At 29.0% G+C, this 18,832-nt stretch overlaps 1 protein-coding gene across 2 annotated transcripts in view; it reads right to left on the bottom strand.

Moving 5' to 3' along the window:
• LOC107445606 (serine/threonine-protein kinase LMTK1) overlaps nt 1–7,143 on the bottom strand; it is a 38,951-nt gene extending 31,808 nt beyond the window's left edge. Inside the window, exons 1-3 of one of the 2 annotated variants that reach the window (XM_043050199.3) lie at nt 6,592–7,143; nt 5,608–5,714; nt 3,809–4,067 (exon numbers count right to left, since the gene is read on the bottom strand). In XM_043050199.3, the coding sequence (XP_042906133.1) occupies nt 3,809–4,067; nt 5,608–5,714; nt 6,592–6,607 (382 nt within the window). In that variant the 5' untranslated portion in view covers nt 6,608–7,143. The remainder of the gene's footprint in view (nt 1–3,808; nt 4,068–5,607; nt 5,715–6,591) is intronic. The other variant, XM_071179145.2, reaches the window with a different exon arrangement.
• Nucleotides 7,144–18,832: the final 11,689 nt, after the last annotated feature.

Raw genomic sequence — 18,832 nt, 5'->3', positions numbered from 1 at the left:
AAAAAGCTACTTAATTTAAACATAATATAATATCACAATCTGATTTATTTTATAGTCGAACAAATTTAACTTGTTAAATTTGTGCGCAGCAAATCGAATTCTCTTCTAAGAAAAAGGCATGATACTATCATTAAATAAAGGTTAACCTTACTGCTTCCACCAGCAATAACGTTTCAAAGTAAAGTGAATTTCAAAGAATAAAAATGAAGCAAACATATTTATAGCTTTTAATAATTTAATGTTCTTTTGTCATACAAATAACAGAACCACAGAAAGGTTAGTTATCTTTCCTCATTTGAGAATTTACTTCCTCAGTACATGACATGCCTGATATTTAAATAGTTCTATTGGTTTTATATTCACGTAAATTTTAACTTTAATCTACAAAATGATTCTGGTAGACACTCGAAATTGAGGGTCAGGAATTTCATATTTCTGCGTCTCTTTTTCTAAAAGCGGGTCCTCTATTTAAGAAATAAATTTTCTGCTTCTTTAACCATCTATTAATATTCCCATTAATAATATTACTTTATCTATTGATAAACAAAACAAAGAATCAAAAAGAGTTGCATTTCAGCTATCAAGGCATTTTATTAGGACATCTGCATGAAGGAAAACACCAGCCTCAATGATGTCACTAGATCCTCATCTAATTTTCTCCTTCAGCTATTAATAACAAAGTAAAAGAAAAAATCTTTTATATTCATTTGGAGTTTAGTTTAAATTTTTTCCATGTTGGAGGAACATAAATTCCAAGGGACATGCCATAAACTTATTTTTCCCATCCTTTCCACGATTTTCGGCATTCTTGAAGCATTTTAGCACCCAAGCCAAATCCCCGACAAAGAGCTTTGATAAAATTAGTCTGATAGAGAACTTCTACAAATCTCTTATTTAAGTTCATTAGAATGTTGGCAGAAAAATAATATGTTAAATATTAAAATATATTCCATAATGTATTTTAATATTTTCATTTAAATACACTCTTATTTTTTTATTTAAACAATACTTTATTTTTTTTATAAAAAACATTAAAGAACAATTCTTTCAAAACATTGCATCAAAGTCTGTTTCTCAAAATCTCATTTTAAAGCTTTTTAATAGATGAAAAAAACTTAAAACAATACCAACACTTTCAAGGTTAGTATAACATTGCGCTACACTTATCATGCAATTTAATATCCACACTAAATATTAAAATACATGAAAAAAAAGAGCTTTTTAAAAGTAATAAGAATAGATTAAATCATGTTTATTGTCTTATAATATTTACAGGGTAAAAACACTAAAATGTTCCTTTCTCAATAAAAGTATAGTTTAAATTTTTTGTGTTAGAAAACTAAATTTTATTATTACTTGATATACACTTTACTTGATATTAAAAAAAAAAAAAAAAACAATTTAAGTTATCTAAATCAAAACAGATTGTTTCAAGCATGGCCTCTTAAAAACTAACTACTACTTAGGTAGTAAATTTTTTAAAAATAATATGTATTGTAGCATTTAATATGAATAATATTCATATAAATTATTTTATATGAACAAAGAAATAAATATTTAAAAAAAAAACAAATTAGTACAAAACACAGAAATTTAGAAAAGAACAAAGAAAAAAGTAATTATTTCCAAATTCTTTTATTCAAACAAAGTATGTTTGAAAATTAAATACACATACCGGCTGAAATGAGATACAGTAGAGAACCAATTATCTGGGATGCTCAGGACAAACGCTATCCCGGATGTCTTAATTTTCCGGTTTTCTAGATTGCCCAAAAAGTAATGTTAATCAATGTTTTATCGAACCCAAATTACAATGAAAAAGAGTAACACAATTTAAAACAGAAGAGGAAATAGAAAAGCTCTCCTAAATTTAATAAGAAATGGTAGAAAAACAATATTTAAAAGAATAAAAAAATTTACAAGTTTAGACAAGACACAAATATTAAAACCCCGAGCAAGACAGGATATTATGAGATCAACTGGATTAAAAAAAGAAACTTTATCTTAAAATTTATGAATAAAAAGAACTAATTTATTGAGTACGAAATTTATAGTGAATGGTGGAAAAAAAATAAACTCAAAACGAAGTGGAATCAGAATTATAATAGATGTAATTCCACATCAAGAATCACACCGCACTTCTAAAGAATCAGAATTTATATTAAAAAATTATATCGTTAATTTATGGATAAACATAACAGTCAATTAAAAAACATTTTGTTTGTAATAAATCGTAATAATAATGTATTATACGAAATTTTCAATAATTTGTCATAATAAATCAAGGATAACAAAACTGAGTAACAAAAGTGGATTAAAAAAAATTCGAACATACCAATACTCGTGAGGCATAAGTTTCAAGTTTCTTACCTCGGAGATCCAATTGACGACACTCAGAAACGATTAAAATAATAAAAGAATCTTGGAGATGCACCTAATGACGACTGGTTTGGAAGGGGGGAAATCGGATTTCTTAAAATCCTCTATTGCTCAAATGACGATATTACAAAAAAAGGATGAGGGAAATCCAACAATTTGATCAAGTGTCAAATTCTCTGCCAATGATAATAATAATTTGGGGTAAAATTGTGTTTTCCCCTGACAATTCTCGGGAGTTCCAAATCCGTCATTTTACTTTTAGACGATATCGTTGTTCAATTTCTGAATCATTAAATTGTTTTCTTTTATTTCCAATGGCAGACATGAAAGACAAATTTGTAGCTGAAAACAATACAAAGAAAGAACAAAAAACGGAAACAAGAGATACAAAAAGAAAGAGTCTATAGGTCGTTAATAATGTATCTTGCCCGCCAATAACGTTCCCACAAGGGCCCAAGAGGAAGTGCAGGGCAACTCTCAGATGGTTAGTGTCCATTTCTTCTTGCAGGTTACATAATGGACAAAAGGGGAACGCACGGGCTTTATTCAAACGGATTATGAGTTTTAGTAGTTGTAGTCCAGACAAAGCTTGATGGTTTTTGTATCTCCCCCCCACACTAGCAAAGCAATTATGATTATAATTTAAAATTTTTTTAAATAATTAAATTCAGCTTAACTATATTCCTATTTTATAATTGAATAGAAAATAGACGTATTTTAATCCATGATGCATTTCCATTCTACTTTTTCTTAGTAAAGGAATATATATTTGTTTTTATTTCCCTTTCTTCTGTTCACTGATACGCACGTGCAATGCATTACCCCACATCTTCTCAAGTCAAAGAGAAAACGAAATCAGCGTGCCACTTCTTTATGTTTGGTTGACGGCAGCTCATCAGAAAAACAACTATTCTTTTGACACACGGGAGAAAGCAAAACATTTGTCCCCTTCCTGTCACTTCTCGATCTAAAGATCTACTAGGTCACGGATGAAATATTGAAGTTTTCTCTCGACAAACGTGGAGAAAAATATCCCTCTCCGCATTCTCCTCTACTCGACTTCAAGGATGCGTCGAATTTCCGCTTTTTTCCTCAATCGTTATAGTTCAAAATGGCAAGAAAACAGAAAAAAGAAGTTTTTCTGGCTTTCTGGATACCGAATAAATGGTTCTGTACTGTACCATTAATTTTAAAAAGAAAAAAATTTGACCAAACATATATGTCAGTCAATCCATTGTATAGATTGTTCGACAGCAAGATCCATTGTATGGATTGGCAAGAAAACAAAAAAAAGAAGTTTTTCTGGCTTTCTGGATACCGAATAAATGGTTCTGTACTGTACCATTAATTTTAAAAAGAAAAAAAACTTGACCAAACATATATGTCAGTCGATCCATTGTATAGATTGTTCAACAGGAAAAGGTCTTACCAAACCAATCTTGCAGAGAAATCTTTCCACACGAGCCAGTAAATCGAGCAGGACGCAGGTGCTCTGACGTGTGAGGCAAGTTCCGACTCCTTATTTCTGGTAAAGGTTCAAAGATCACTTCATCAGGTGAGATGCCAGTGGGGAGGGAAAATTGGTTACTGGAAGGAGGGGGGAAAATTGTGAACTCTGTGAGGTTGGTAACAGGTGCAATGGAATGATCTCCTGGCAATCCAGACACATGATAATGATGTTGAGTAAGCTAAGAGGGAAAAAATGAGCATTTTCAGACAGAGTCTTTTTTAAGTTTGAAAAAGTGTACAGAAAGAGGGTCAAGTAGTATCCACAGACCGGAACCACTCATTCAGCACCATTTTCAAAGGTTTTACCTTTTCGCAAGCAGGGTAGGAATACCATGTAATTTCGACCTCGGTAAGGCGACACTTGAGTTGGTACCCCCCTTTCGAACACACCATAACCAATCAGAGGACTTTCAGCCCTAACAAATTTTTTGTTAATCTTGCTGTGCCGGTTGTTTTGTTGGCTAACAGGATCTCTAGATCCTCACACGCGGAATGAACAACGCCTAAAATGAGTGTACTTCTACTGGGCAATACTTACATCAACATCGAAATCTAATTTCTATTCCTTCTAAATCCCCTGTTTTTTTATGTTGTCTTTCAACGGAAACAGCAATTGATAATAATTCTGGAGAGTCAGGCTCCACTAAAATTTGACTCGTACCTCAATCAAACAGTTATGGTTCGTCATCCGGATCAATCTAAAGGAATTGCATATTGTTCCAGTTTTTATAGTTTTGGTTCTGTGATTTGGTCAGTATTTTTGACACAAAATAGCATATTTTAACATAATTTAGAACATTATAACTCCCTATATTTTCAATTGATTTCACTTCTTAACTACTTTTTTTAAAATACAAAATTATATCTAATAGTAGAAACACATAAATGAAATATTGATTAAATTTTTACCTCTGCTTGGATTTTAGAGTTCTTATTTGGATAAAAGAAAACACTGATAAGTTTATAAAAGACAAAAAAAACGAACATTATATCTGAAAAGGCAACGATACTGTATGACAAAGAATCATTTAGCACAAACATAAATTTCATTAACTTCAAAACATTAAACTCTGAACATAGAGAAAAGGAGATATTGAATCTATTTTTCTTCATTAAATGCACTACAATCTATTACAAGCCTAGACTGTCTCAACAAGTTTCTCCCAAGGAATCTAACGATTGACGTTTCAATGTCTGCCTCTGCAGAATCTAACAGTCTTTTGAAGGTCTACCTCTTATCTTAGTAACCTATACACTTTCAAATATGACTTTTTTTTCACAGGATTTGCATTGGCACATTTAAAAATATACAAGCCAACTAATATAATATTTTTAATTGGGTCAAATAGTTTTCAAAAACTTTTTCTTTATACTTATACTTTCTTTATACAAGTCTGCCTTCATCTGGTTTTCTTAATGGCCAGCATGCAATATGGAAGGTCTAATAAACTTTTTATTTTTGTCTTGAGATTTAGAAGTTTAGATTTCAATAAACTTTTTAAGCCATTGTAACATTTATTAGGCTTAAAAAATCTACTGTCAATTTTAAGTTTAATATCAATCAAAAGCTCAAACCATCACCCAGAAGTTAAAAAATTCAACTAATTGAAAAATACATACTTAATACTATCAAATCTTTTTTTAAAATAAAGCTAAATAGAGTTTAATTAAATAAAAATGATAAAGAGATCTTATAATAAACAAATATTGGCTACTTACCCTCTTCCATTTATTGCGACACCACATGCATCCTAAAAATACAACAATAATAATGGTCACTCCTACGGCACTAGCAGCAATGAGTATGATGGACGGATCTAAGGCACCTAAAGTAGAAAATACATTTGCAATCTAATACCATTTAAAGTCTTGTTCAATTCTTGCATTAATGGAGTGTGGATTCATCTTCAGTATAATGATTGCAAGACAATAATGATACTCGCTACACAATTACAATTCAGACCTCACAGCAGATGATCTGTGCCATCATAGTCACCTCTTCAGGCTATCAGACATATTCTGCACCTCTGATAGAAATCTATTGTGAGTGTGACCCTGAGTAGTACGAAATGCTTGCGAAGGCCAATAGTAATGATGGTGTGATTAGCAATGGCCCGTTTCTGCACTACACAACTCTTGGTTTTTAAAATCACAGAGGGTGTGCAATTCAGTCAAACACACAGCCTTTAACAAGAAGAATCAAACCCTATCTGAAGTAATATAAGATAATAAAAAAAACTTTACAAAATTGAAAAAAGGAGTTATCTTTCGTTTAAAGGATAAATTCACTTCCAACTTCACTCCAGTATAAAAATTAATTTGGTATATTTTAATGCAAACATGATATATTCTTAAATATGAAAATAAAACTAATTCTGCTCTTATGCAAATGACAAACTGTGTTACAATATCTATAGAATGTGTTCAACTTAATTTAATTGCTTTTGATTCATTAATGAATATTTTCCTCAAAATGAAGCAAAAATTATTCAATATAATAACAAGAAACATTATCGTCTTATCCCTAATTTATACCGGACAAGGATAAAATTTAAGAAACAACAATTAAAATTTAGAGACAAGTTTAAGAAAGAAATAAGGTAAGCACGAAAGTATCAAATAAGTACATAAAGTAATGAAACATAAAAAATTAAGACATTTATTACAGCATAAATCATAAATAAAATTTAATAAGCGACTTACCTTTAAGAACAGTCATTTTAAAAATAATAAAATAAGTTAAAAATGAAAAGAGAAAACCGCAAAACGGTGTGATACTATTCTACTATACATAATTACATAAAAAAGAAAGAGCAAAAAGAAAAATATTTCAGCTCTTCAATTAGACGGAAAAAACATAATTCCTAATTTAATTAAAACTTAATATTCTTTAAATAACATTAATAAATAAATCCCAAACAAATGGGCGTATTGAAATGTGTCAAAACAAAACAAAAACAACGTAAAATTTCTAACGATTCACACAGCTTGTATTCAAAATGTAGGCTTTGTCCGAAAATATTCTGTACGAACAAATTTGGTGTAGAAATACATAATATTAAACTTAATAACTTTAACTTTTACTTAAAAAATTTAGTTGGAATGCACAACGCACAACGTCAACGTTGTCAACGCACAAAATGCACAACGTCTGTAAATTGTGTTTACTCGTCCGTGAATTAAATTCCAAAACCAAAATATAAGTTATATAACTCTGTAAAATGCATTTTATAATGAGGGAGCATTTTATAGCTTTTCTCCTCACGAAAAAAAAATATATATATCTTTGATAAATTCGGCCATTTCAACTAAGATGACGCGTTACGTTGGAAAAAAAAAAAAACAATAGAGAAAAATAATTTAGATGGAAAGAGAGATAATGACTGCAATCACTCAGCCTCTGTAGCTAAGGTATAGAGTAAGTGCCTCGGCTCTGGGTGTCTTGGGGTATTAATCCACTTTTAGATGCACCCGGATTTCAGACCCCACTCCTCTAAGAAGCTGCAGCTATGATGGAGGAGATAATGAAGCCCTATTAACTATTTTTCATTATATTTTTAGTTAAGAGATATTTAAATTGATATATAAAAGTATTAACAATAAAGATAAGGTATGATTGAGTGATATTTTTATCATATATAAACTTCAGAGCATGATGACCACATTTTATGTATTTATCTAAATTATTTAAAATCCTTCCTTATCCAAATGCTTTTTTTTTTATATAAATTCCAGAAAAGTATGTAATTAATTACCAATAATGTTTAATTTTTTCCCCCATTCAAATGGAGCTTTTACAGAATTTGTAGAGAAAATTTTTTGATTTCCACACCTGCGCTGTTTCTTACTACTTAAATACAAAAAAACTTTTTAAATTATTATTGGTTCTTTTGTTTATTTTCAAATTAAGTGAAAGAATGCTATAATTTATCATTTTGCTATCATTTATACACACAGCGGTCGCTATATCTTATTAAAAAATATAGCGATGGTACAGAATATTAACAAATCGAATAACCAAGTTGAAAATTGAATGGAATTCTTATTTTATTTACTTTTTATAATTAACAATAGATTAAATAATTATTTTTATAACTTATCCACAATAGCCCCCTCACGTGCCTATTAACAAAATTTTTAAATGACACCGGTTGGAGATTATGCCGATTGAAGTATTTTTTCTTTCGCATGTTTTATTTCCTAATTCCATCACACTTTGTTGTCCAGCCCATCATTAGTAGGATATTATCACTTGTTAATAAATCTTGTTTAATAGTACAAAATGAAATTTGTGGAAAATCCCACACAATTTTGAGCTATCTTTTAAAAGACTAAGAAAACTACTTAGAAAATTGCTTGAAACTTTTTTCATTTTTAAGATATTCAAATCGGACTTAACTTATTAGTTGTCAAATACGATTCACTGTAAAATTAAGATAATTTTTTTAAAAAATTTTTTCCTCACATGCGCTGTATAAAGCAACTACTTCAGTTACTCTTATCTGGAGCAGTTTTTATTATTACTTTTTTAATTTTAAAGCAATAATTTCGTTATTAGTTTAAAATTGATTCAAACGCTTTGTTTAATTTTTTTTAAATATTTAAGCTATAGCAAAAAAGATAAAAAATTCCTTTTTTATAAAAATGTTCATACATCTCTATAAATATTTAACCAAGGTGTACGAAGTTTTGCCCAATATTACATATAATATCCAAAATAATAGCTATGAGTTACAAATTTATTGCCACATTTTTTGGCACAGTTTTCCGTTTGTAGTTCATTGTCGGTACCTCAAACTTCAAAAAGCGTTCAACGTCAGTGATGTGTAGGAGAAATCGTACCATCTAATAACTTTTAAATTTATGAACTGATTCTCTAAGTATTTATTTTTTAAGTATTAAAAAATTTGTTAATATCGAAGTGTCGCAATTATTTTGTCAAACTCCTGTATATATGATTAGACACATACACATATATAAATTTAAAATAAAAAATTTTATTTATGTATGTTATTCAAATTTTTTTTTCATTTTTATTTAATAAAATCTCCTCTCCTAGAGATTACATTATTACAGTATTCTTTTCATATCCTTCTTATCTAGGAGTTTGCTCCGGCAACACACCCCTGTACGTCATTACAAACAAACTACTCAATTAATTTGTTTAAACCTAAACGAATAATTTTTACATAATTCTAACGAAATTTTTTAATTGCCTTCTTGCGAAGTATGTAGCTAGATTTGAGGAAATAAAATACGTGGGAAATATTTATAATTAAAATGACATAATCAGAAAGCTATAATGGGTAAATGTGATATATAATTTTTTCCTGTCTTAAAGCATTTTAACACATGTGGTGAATTTATTATGCTGAAAATTTCATAACACAAATTAAATCTAAGACACAAATTTATTTAATTTTAATTACATATAAGGCATTAATGAAAAACTAACTTTTTATTTTAGTGAATCCTTTTGTTTTAAAATATATCTGTGAGTAACAAAATAAAGCGATTAAAATTAAGGAAAAAGAGGAAGAAAAAAAAGGGAAAAAAGAAAGAACGATAGAAATGAAGATTGGTACTTAGTCAGGTAAGCGAAGAATCACTTTAACTAGTTTAAGTTTAATGATCCAACAGAAACAGAAACTAGCATCCACGCAGAAATCGGTACTCTTCTGCAACATTTTTCATTCCGGATTCAAAAAATAAAAATAATTGGTTTTGTTGGCGATGATCTCGTAAGATGATAACGAATCATTGATAGTACACACGCAGAATATTTTTAAATTTTGTTCTTTATTGTGCCAATTATTACAAGAAATGTCCACTTAAAAATTGAACAATTTTAATATTATAAGGGGAAAAAATTTTAAGTTTAAATTTCCACTCAGTTCAAATGTAAATATATAACTTAATAATTATATAGTGTGGTTTTTATTATATAATTTCAGAATATAAATAAGGAATGATAATTGTGAAATTACAAATGGCTTAAGTTATACATTTAAAAAATATATATATTACAAACTAACAAATTAAATTGAGATTTTGATAAAATAAGTCTAGTTTTTTTAAAAAAAATTAAGAGTACATTTTAAAATTAAAGACTTGAAAATTATTAATGATATAAAATTTGTCAGAAAACCCATTGTATGAATAAAAGAAAAAAATATCAATAAAAGTTGCAATAAAATATTATTTCCTAATGAAGTTTGAAATATTCAAAAAAATCAGCTGAACATACTTCGGAGTAAGGAGGAGAAAAATGGAAGGTAGCAGAATTCACTAATATAATTTTATTTAGTATTTCTGTATTGCTAAGTAAATAATGCATGGAATGACATAAAACTATTGTTCTATGTTTTACTGCTTCACAACAATACAGAACATTAAGTAAAATTATATCACCGAATTATTCTACTACCATCCATATATTCCTCTTGCTTACACCAAAAAAATAAGAAGCAGTGCAAAATAATATCAGAAAATACAAAATCTAATATTATATAGCATCAAAACTAACGCAAAGTAATATTAAGGCGAACGCTAGATAATATTAGTTTGCATAGAATCTAATATTATATAATGCAGAGCATACAGCGACCTCTTGTATCTTTCTAATATTAGAAGTTGTGCAAGATAACGTTAGATTTTGCCGATTTTCTGATGTTATCTAATATTAGGTGCTACTTGGGGGGGGGGGCGGATCCAGAAATTTTTCCTGGGGGGGGGGGTCATAGACTCAGATTCCCCCTCCCCACAATTAATTTTTTTATAAAATGTTTTTTTGTTGTTTTTTTTTGTTGAGGTTTTTAATGCTAGTCTTCTCATTTATTTTTTTCATAATGAACAATAGAACAATACATAAATAATTCAAATATTCAAAATCTTTAAATAATAAATGTAATGCGTTTTTAAGAAACTTTGGCAAATCTGTCAATGATTTTTTCAACATTCAAATCAATTTCTCGATGAATGTTTAATAATGCGAGTCCATTTAATCGTTCTTGATTTTGAGTTGTTCTAAGCCAAGTTTTGAGACGTCGAAGAGTTGAAAAGGAACGTTCTGCTGTTGCTACACTAACTGGCAGAGTTATTAAAATTCTCAACGCCATATTGATTGATGGGTACAAATCGATGTCACAAGGCATTAATAACTAATAATCTTAGAAAGATCGTTGGGCACTACAAGTTCTGCTTCTGTTTCACGCTGCCAAAGACGAAATTCTGTTTCGAAAGCTTTCACGGAAGCATTTAAGAGATTTTTTTATAAAACTCGGCAGTTTCACGAACGATTATAAGATCTTCTGTATCAGTTTTGAAGAGGTAAAAAAACTCGTAGATTAAAAAATTTCATCACATCTGGGGAAAGTATGTCCTTTAAATCTATTAAAATATTATCTAATAAAGGAATATTAATAGCCTTCCGAAAATATTCTTCTGGGGTATGGTTTGGCTGATTATTATTTCTTCGTGTTTGTCGAGAAACTAAACATTTTGTTCGCAGCTCTACATTTAATTCTTCAGCAGCATCTCGAACTTCAGAAAACAGTTGTTGAAAAACAGTATCAGCCCTTTTTTTTTCATTCTCGAGAATAGTAATAGTTATTTATACAATCTTTGGCTAAACCTGTTGAAACTCGCTTGGAGCGCTCGGCGAGCTTCAACATTATTAATGTTTACAATGAAACTATCACGAATTTCGCTTTAATCTTTTGGATTATGATCTTAGAAACAGTGAAGAACATAATTAGAAGGAAAAAAATCGATTTTTCCGACCTACCTCGGTGTATTACCCCTTAAATAATTTTTAAAATATTTTATTTCTTTTGTAAACTATTAAAAAAATTATTATTATTTTTTTCAATTTTATGGGACCCCCCCTCCCCCGCTGGTTGTATGTGGACTTCTTCCGTGCTGCAGTTGTAGAAGATATTACATAATTTTAATAAATTCTTAATCTTAAATATCCGATTTTCATTTTAAGCTTTTTTTTGGAACAATATTCGATAAATAAACCAAAGTTTTTTTTTTTAAGTCTTTATGAGTTCTATGATGAAATCATCAAAAGTTTTTAAATTGAAAATTGCTCTTTCGTAATTGCAATAATGCATTAAAAATATTAGCGGTGGTATTAAGCTTGTAAACGATATCATCGCATGCATAAAAATTTAATAAAATTAGGAAAATTTGAAAGAATGAAGCGGATTTTTTTAAAGTCCTTTAAGGAGATGCAGCTGTTTTTATTCCTAAATTTCATTTTATTTTTCGACTCCTTAACACGTCAAGAATCATTTCTTGTAAATGTTTTCAAAAATTCCAAATGCCTGAAAAGACATCCATGATCTTATAAGATTCAGTACTATTGTAAAATCCATGTTAAATTAAGATTTAAACGTGATTTTAAATAATTCAATTTCGATAAATAACTAAAAAATAATTAGACAGGGCTGTTACAAAATAAATTCAGTTGTTTATGAAAATTACTGAATGAAATTGTAACAAATTTCATTAAAAATATACATTTTTATCGCTTATCGCTGATCGAGATGCAAAACATCGCTTGCTCTTAAAAGTCTCATATAAGGAATTTAACCATAAAACTAAGACAAGTATGAATATTTATTTTCATGTTATTTTAACTTAGTCCAGAGTAACATTATTACTTTATAAGTTCTTATACTTAATTGTGGAAAAAAAAATGGTTTATAACAGTTTAGTTATTTAAGTTTATTTTAAAATTTTGTTCTAATGTCTATAAATCTCAATTTCTTATAGTTCTTGAAAGCAAACGATAATCTTATTGTAACTTCCTAAATACAATTTTAAATTAAATGATCAAAGCTTTTTTGTCATGTAAGTACTTCTCTGAACTATGCATTATGTTATATGAAAGTAAATTCCGTCAAACATTTTATAAAAATACTTGAAAAGGAATTTTCATTCAAATATTTTTAAAATGATATAGAACAATTAAAACTGACAATTGATTTTAAATATCGCTTGATTTAGTCATTTAAATTGCTTGAGTTGTTATAAATGGTCGTTATAATTAAGGTTTTGAAATTTAGATAACTTACATAAATTGTATGCAGTGTATTGTAATTATATTTAGATGTATACATTGGCCCAATCTGTTTATTGCCAAGTAACAAAAAGTGATTACTTAGAAATCGTAGGAGTTGGTGAACGAAGTGAGCACGCGTTTTATTCACTGAATCGTCAAATGCGCGAAAAATTATGTTTTTACAAATCCATTCGTAGATTCATCCAACTGCACTCGGTTGTCTAGTTGTTATGGCAACCGATTGCGAGAACGATTTAAATTTGGTGGAGAAGTGACATTCGATTTGACATTCTTAGAAAATCAAACACATTCTTCCGCGTCTTGATAGTGCTATTTTTTTCTTCACGGCATTCGATGGATGGTCTTCAAGTTCGAGCAAAATAAAATGGATTTTATTTTGGAATTATTTTCAGTTTTCATTATCAAAACGAATTTTTTAAGGCCTCTTTCCGCGAAAACCATTAAGAGAATGAATAAAAAAAGAAATAATATTCACACGAATGCTACTTTATTTTATTTGTTTGTTGAGATTTTTAAAGAATCGATCGTCACATTGAGTGTAAGGCTTATAGATTTTTACGTTATACAAACAAATCTGTAATGAAAAGATAAAATGATAGTCCTTGCTATGAAATAAAGTTAATTCGTATATATTGTCAGGAATAAAATATTTTTTTATTTAGTCTTTCAATTAATTTTATTAGATTAGTTTCTCAATTAATTAAATATTCCAATTCAGCTTTTTATTAATTGAATTGAATCCAGCTTTTTATCATAGAAAACCTTAATGTCACATAATAGATTATTTGGGCCTCTTTGTAAATAGAATAGACGTCTCAAGCTCTCCGTATTTCCCCTTCTCAATTACAATGGTATCCGCAAATCTTGCCTTTGCTCCCACGTCAGGGAGAAAAAGTCATTCTCACTTCTTACTGAAAAATACTGCTTGGGGAAAAAGTAATGTTTTCATAACCATAGTAACGGATTATGTAAAAGTGTGAAGAGTGGTAAAATCACGTAACCGTGAGACGTCTATTCTATTCTATTCTATTCTATTCTATTCTATTCTATTCTATTCTATTCTATTCTATTCTATTCTATTCTATTCCACTCCATTTACAAGGAATACAACAAAGGCAAATTCTTTTAGTCAGTAATTATTTTAGTAAAAATCATAATAATAATTACATTACATAGAAATTTCTCCCTCATTGTTCTCCTTGAAAGTTATTAGATATTTCGTCTTAAATTTTTGCTTAACTTTTGCGAAATTAAATTTATTTTTAAAAGCTAAGTTAATATTCATTTTATTAAAAAGGGCGTTAAATTATTGAAAAATTTATCGAAAATCTATTATTTAAAATGTCATTCATATGTAATATTTTTTAACGCTTTAATTTTGAAAGGAAAAAAATAATAATTTACTGATAAAAATAGTTTTGCAAAATGCAACCGTAGCTATACGGCTAAGACCATTTTTTGAAACATATTCTCCTCATATTTTTAAAATCTCCCTAAATGGGTAAAAAATATTCATAATGTTCTGTTTAGAATATATTCAAAACGTTAAATGGGATTCTTTCTATTATCTGTCTAAATAATAAAGTATCTACTATTTCTTTCATTTTTTTTTTGTGTGACTACTTAAACACAATTTTAAATTACATTTTCAGTGTAATACTTTTTTGATGTAAATAAAACCACTCTTGTATTTTGTTAACAGCAAAATACATGTTTACAATAAAATACAATTTTTGTTTTGTTTTGTTAAATATTATTTAGTTTATTTTGAGCACAACCTAGTCCTTAAGTATTAGAAGCTAAAATAAATATAAAATTGATTCCAATAATAACAATTCAAGCACTAAAAGAGTTGACACTTTTGTACCGAAGTAAGGAATCTGGCTTTAAGAAAGTTGAAGGAGAAAAATAGTGCATATCTTATTTTCAAAATAAAATCAGGCAAATACTCTGTATTTATAACCGAATAAGAAATATTATGGACTTTAAGCTTCTTCCAACTAAAATATATAATTAAAATAAGTATAATTTATAATTTCAAACTAACAAAAATATACCTATTTTCTTATGGACCTAGGGCTTTTGGACAATTATAACGTTAAATAAACATCAAAAAATTCTTTTTATTTTTGTTAAATCAATCAATTTTTCTAATATCACACGATTCATGTTTAAATTTCAATAATTTCATCAATGTTATGTTTCGTCAAATTCGCATTCCATGTCCATTTTTTAATTCGGATGTAAGTTTAAGCAGATATGAACAGCGAGTATGTAAGCTTTGTCTTTATAAAGTTAACCCCACGCCGACATACGCTTCTATAATAAACTCGAGCGCGTTTCAAATCTTACGTACGGGAGCGTGCGTCAAAAAACGAACTCTTCTTTGAAAATTATTCTGACAGGAATAAAATGAAGTTGTAGAAAACGTATTAATTACCGACTTTTATTATCTCTTTCTCATGTGTGGAACCACATTTTGAAATCGCAAGAACTGGTTCCCAATTTTTTTTCTTTCGGGTATGGAACCTTAAATAATCGACTCCCTTTTGCTCGTCTTCATAAATAAAGTTCAATCAGCAACTGCGAAGATATTTACTAATAACACAAGTCTAAAATATTTTATCTGAAATTAAATAAATAATATGTTGAAAGAATTTTAAAATAGGCTGATTTATATTGGAATTGATTTGAAAACGAAAAGGAAATGCTATAAAGTTTGAGAATGAATATCAGTGAAACATTTTTATTTGTGGTTGAATTTATTTATTTTATTTTGAATTGAAAAATAAATATGAATAGATCTATTTAGAAATGCATATCTTTCTTGCAATTTTTGAGACACATATTTATAAGGAAAGAATGTATATTAAATAATGATATTTATCTTTTTCACTGGCATCTTACTTTATTTAATAAAAAGTAACAACAACATAAATAAATATAATTACAGGTTTCAAAAATCATTCACTCTCGAACCCTCAGAATCCACGGAACTGCTGATGTCGTTTATTGACACAATTATATCACTCAATGAAATGTTTTCCATACAATTTGATCGATTTTCGTCTAGATAGAGCGCTCACATCACAACTGGGATTTGAATCGTTTCCTGAACAAAACAAGCCTTATTGCTGTTACAATATATAATAGAATTTGTTGCAGGCAGCTTTGTTTGCGAAACTATTACCCAAGTTTAATTCGGAGGGTAACGAGGGGTAGAGACACATTCTACATTCTTTGGTAGTGAGGCGGAATGAAGTTTTTTTCTGTCGCAAAATTAATAATTATACATTTTGTGAACAACATGATATCTTCTTTTTGTGAAAAATATTAACTTTTAAGGGAAAATAAACAATGAATGAGGAGTGGTTGGCGAGTCCCTGTTCTACAGTATGGGGGGGGGGGGGGCTTTAATGAGTCATGTGTTCATTAAAACGCTTGCAGCTCTTTTAATTGACTATATTTAAAACAACATTTCCCTATAAAAAGAAATCCTTATGCACCGAGGAAGAAACAACCCTGCTCATTTGCTTCTTTGCAATAAGAGAAGTAAAGCCATGAAGCTACCATAACTTTTTTTCTTCCCCTTTCAACTACTCGGAGAGAGTTTGGATGATAAAAAAAAAAAAAAAAAAAAAATACATTCAGTTAATAAAATTCACTTTTCGTTTCCTTCCTTCTTTTAAGGAAACTTTTTCGATTATTACAGTGGTAAAGTTTTAACGAAGTTATCTTACATCCATATTCAACATTACAGTAAACTATCCTTAAATTTTAAAAAAAACTCTAATTAAGTCCAGAAGCGGAATATTAATCCAAATTTCGACTTTCTTTCGCCAGAACTTGACCGTAACAGAATACAGCTCTTTCACAGTCAAGGGCATGTCTCTTACTTTGTCTAGAGATCTCTCTAACATTCATACTGAATTCCAGAATTTGAGTTTTATGAATAGATCACTCATTTCTGAAATACTTGTATTTTTGAATACACAATAGTCATTACTATTTAAGTTGACCATTTACTTTAAAAAAGAAAAATTCTCTTTCACCAATTATTGTCCTTCGGTAAAAATTCAATTTATATCTAAATAGTCTCATCTGATACATTAAGAAAGAGATGATTGATAGCAGATGGCATATTAACGTGATTGTCGATGGAACTAAGGACAGATGAAAAATATTAAGGTTTACATTTGGTGGCTGTAGCGATTAGTTTTTGCTGAGATAGGGTGTTTAAGTGTTGCAAAATGCTGCTTTTAATTGTTTGTCTAGTTTAATGTCTTGATGTATATTTTCGTTAATCATGCATCTCGGTGAGTGTAGCATAGATCATAATAATTTGCTCTTAAAAGATATTGGTTTTGTGTTTTTGAGATCGCTCATGCGAGTGAGGTAATGATTGGGTGTATTCACATCCTTTCTTTTAAACCTATTAAAAAAAGGAGGAAAGAGACTGTTCGAACAACTCTATTTTTCATGTTACTAACTTTACCCCGAAAAGGTAACACTGGGTAAGTTTAAAAGAATTATTTTATTACTAAACTATAATTAACCATCACGGCTTTAAGATAGAAAACTTTCAGGTAAAAACGGCTCGGACGAAATGTGAGCGTATTTGAAAGAAATAAAATAATGGAATAACGTTCAGTAAAATTTGACGAAAAGTTTTTAGGTAGTATTCATTTCTTCAGTAAGGATAAACCAAAAAATAACATCACTAAATTTTTTGATATTCAAACTAGCATTGAAGACACAACTTTCCCTTCGAGTAAATAACAGCCAAGATTTAAATCAAACTCATGGTTGTCCTATTGGTTTAACTAATGAAAAATTTAAGGAATTAAATGAACAACAAATAATTAAAGATCGTCGATCAGATAGAGTAAAAGAGAAAGCAATATCAAACTTAGCATTATAATTATGGCGAGACGAAGTGTTGGAAAATAAAGTATGCAAAGCATTAAAATGTAGTCTGGCCCTAATTGGGTCGAAATGAGCACTTACATATTAAATAAAATTAGAAAAATTTGGTTCAAAACTACTAGTTTCAGAGAATTGTTGAAATAGAAAATTCTAAGTATATTTGCATTGGGATACATATGGATGGCGTAATAGTTATATATTCTGATTTAATGTATAATAAGTATAGTAAGGAAGCTGTATGAAACATTTGAAATGAAAAAAAAATTCAAGTAATAAATTTCTTTTGTATTTATCAACTCTAACTCGCTCGTACTTCAGTTTTTTTTTTAAAGTTTTTTAATGGATAACTCATTGTACTTGAGTCTCAAACCTGAGCACTGCAATTTACCTAAAAGAGTGTCTAGGTACCTCAATGGTAATAAAGATAGAAAAAAATATTTTATAGCAGCAAATTAAGACTTTTAAAGGATTGAGAAGATGCAAGTTGAGTAGGGTCTGAACTGCAAAATTATTTTTAAGAGAAAACTATAATACTAGGAGCGAGATTATTTATTTTATGGAAGAACAATAAACAAAATACAGTGGCTTTATCCACTAGTGGACTTGTTTCTCTGGCTGGTGTTTCAAAAAAATGAATAGGGTTGTTAAATTTAATGTAAGGTACAAGAGTATTAAGGTATTTGAATTGTACAAAATATAAAAAGTTATTTTAAAGCAAACAAATCAGGACTTTTAAAGGCTTGTGTAGACTGGATAATGGTCAAAAATGCAAAATCAATTTCAAGTGACATTTTAATGCTAGTGGATTCTTTAATTTTAAGGTAAAGCATTAAGCAAAATACGGTGACTATGTCCACGTGGCGAAACTGAACTTATTTCTTTTAGCAGGGGCTATATTAATTTATATATAATAATTAAATATGTATG

Source organism: Parasteatoda tepidariorum, chromosome 6 (genome assembly GCF_982258835.1).
Source record: "Parasteatoda tepidariorum strain Cologne lab strain chromosome 6, Ptep-v5.0, whole genome shotgun sequence".
NCBI classification, from domain to species: Eukaryota; Metazoa; Arthropoda; class Arachnida; order Araneae; family Theridiidae; genus Parasteatoda; species Parasteatoda tepidariorum.
This window is presented reverse-complemented; position numbering and strand designations above follow the sequence as displayed.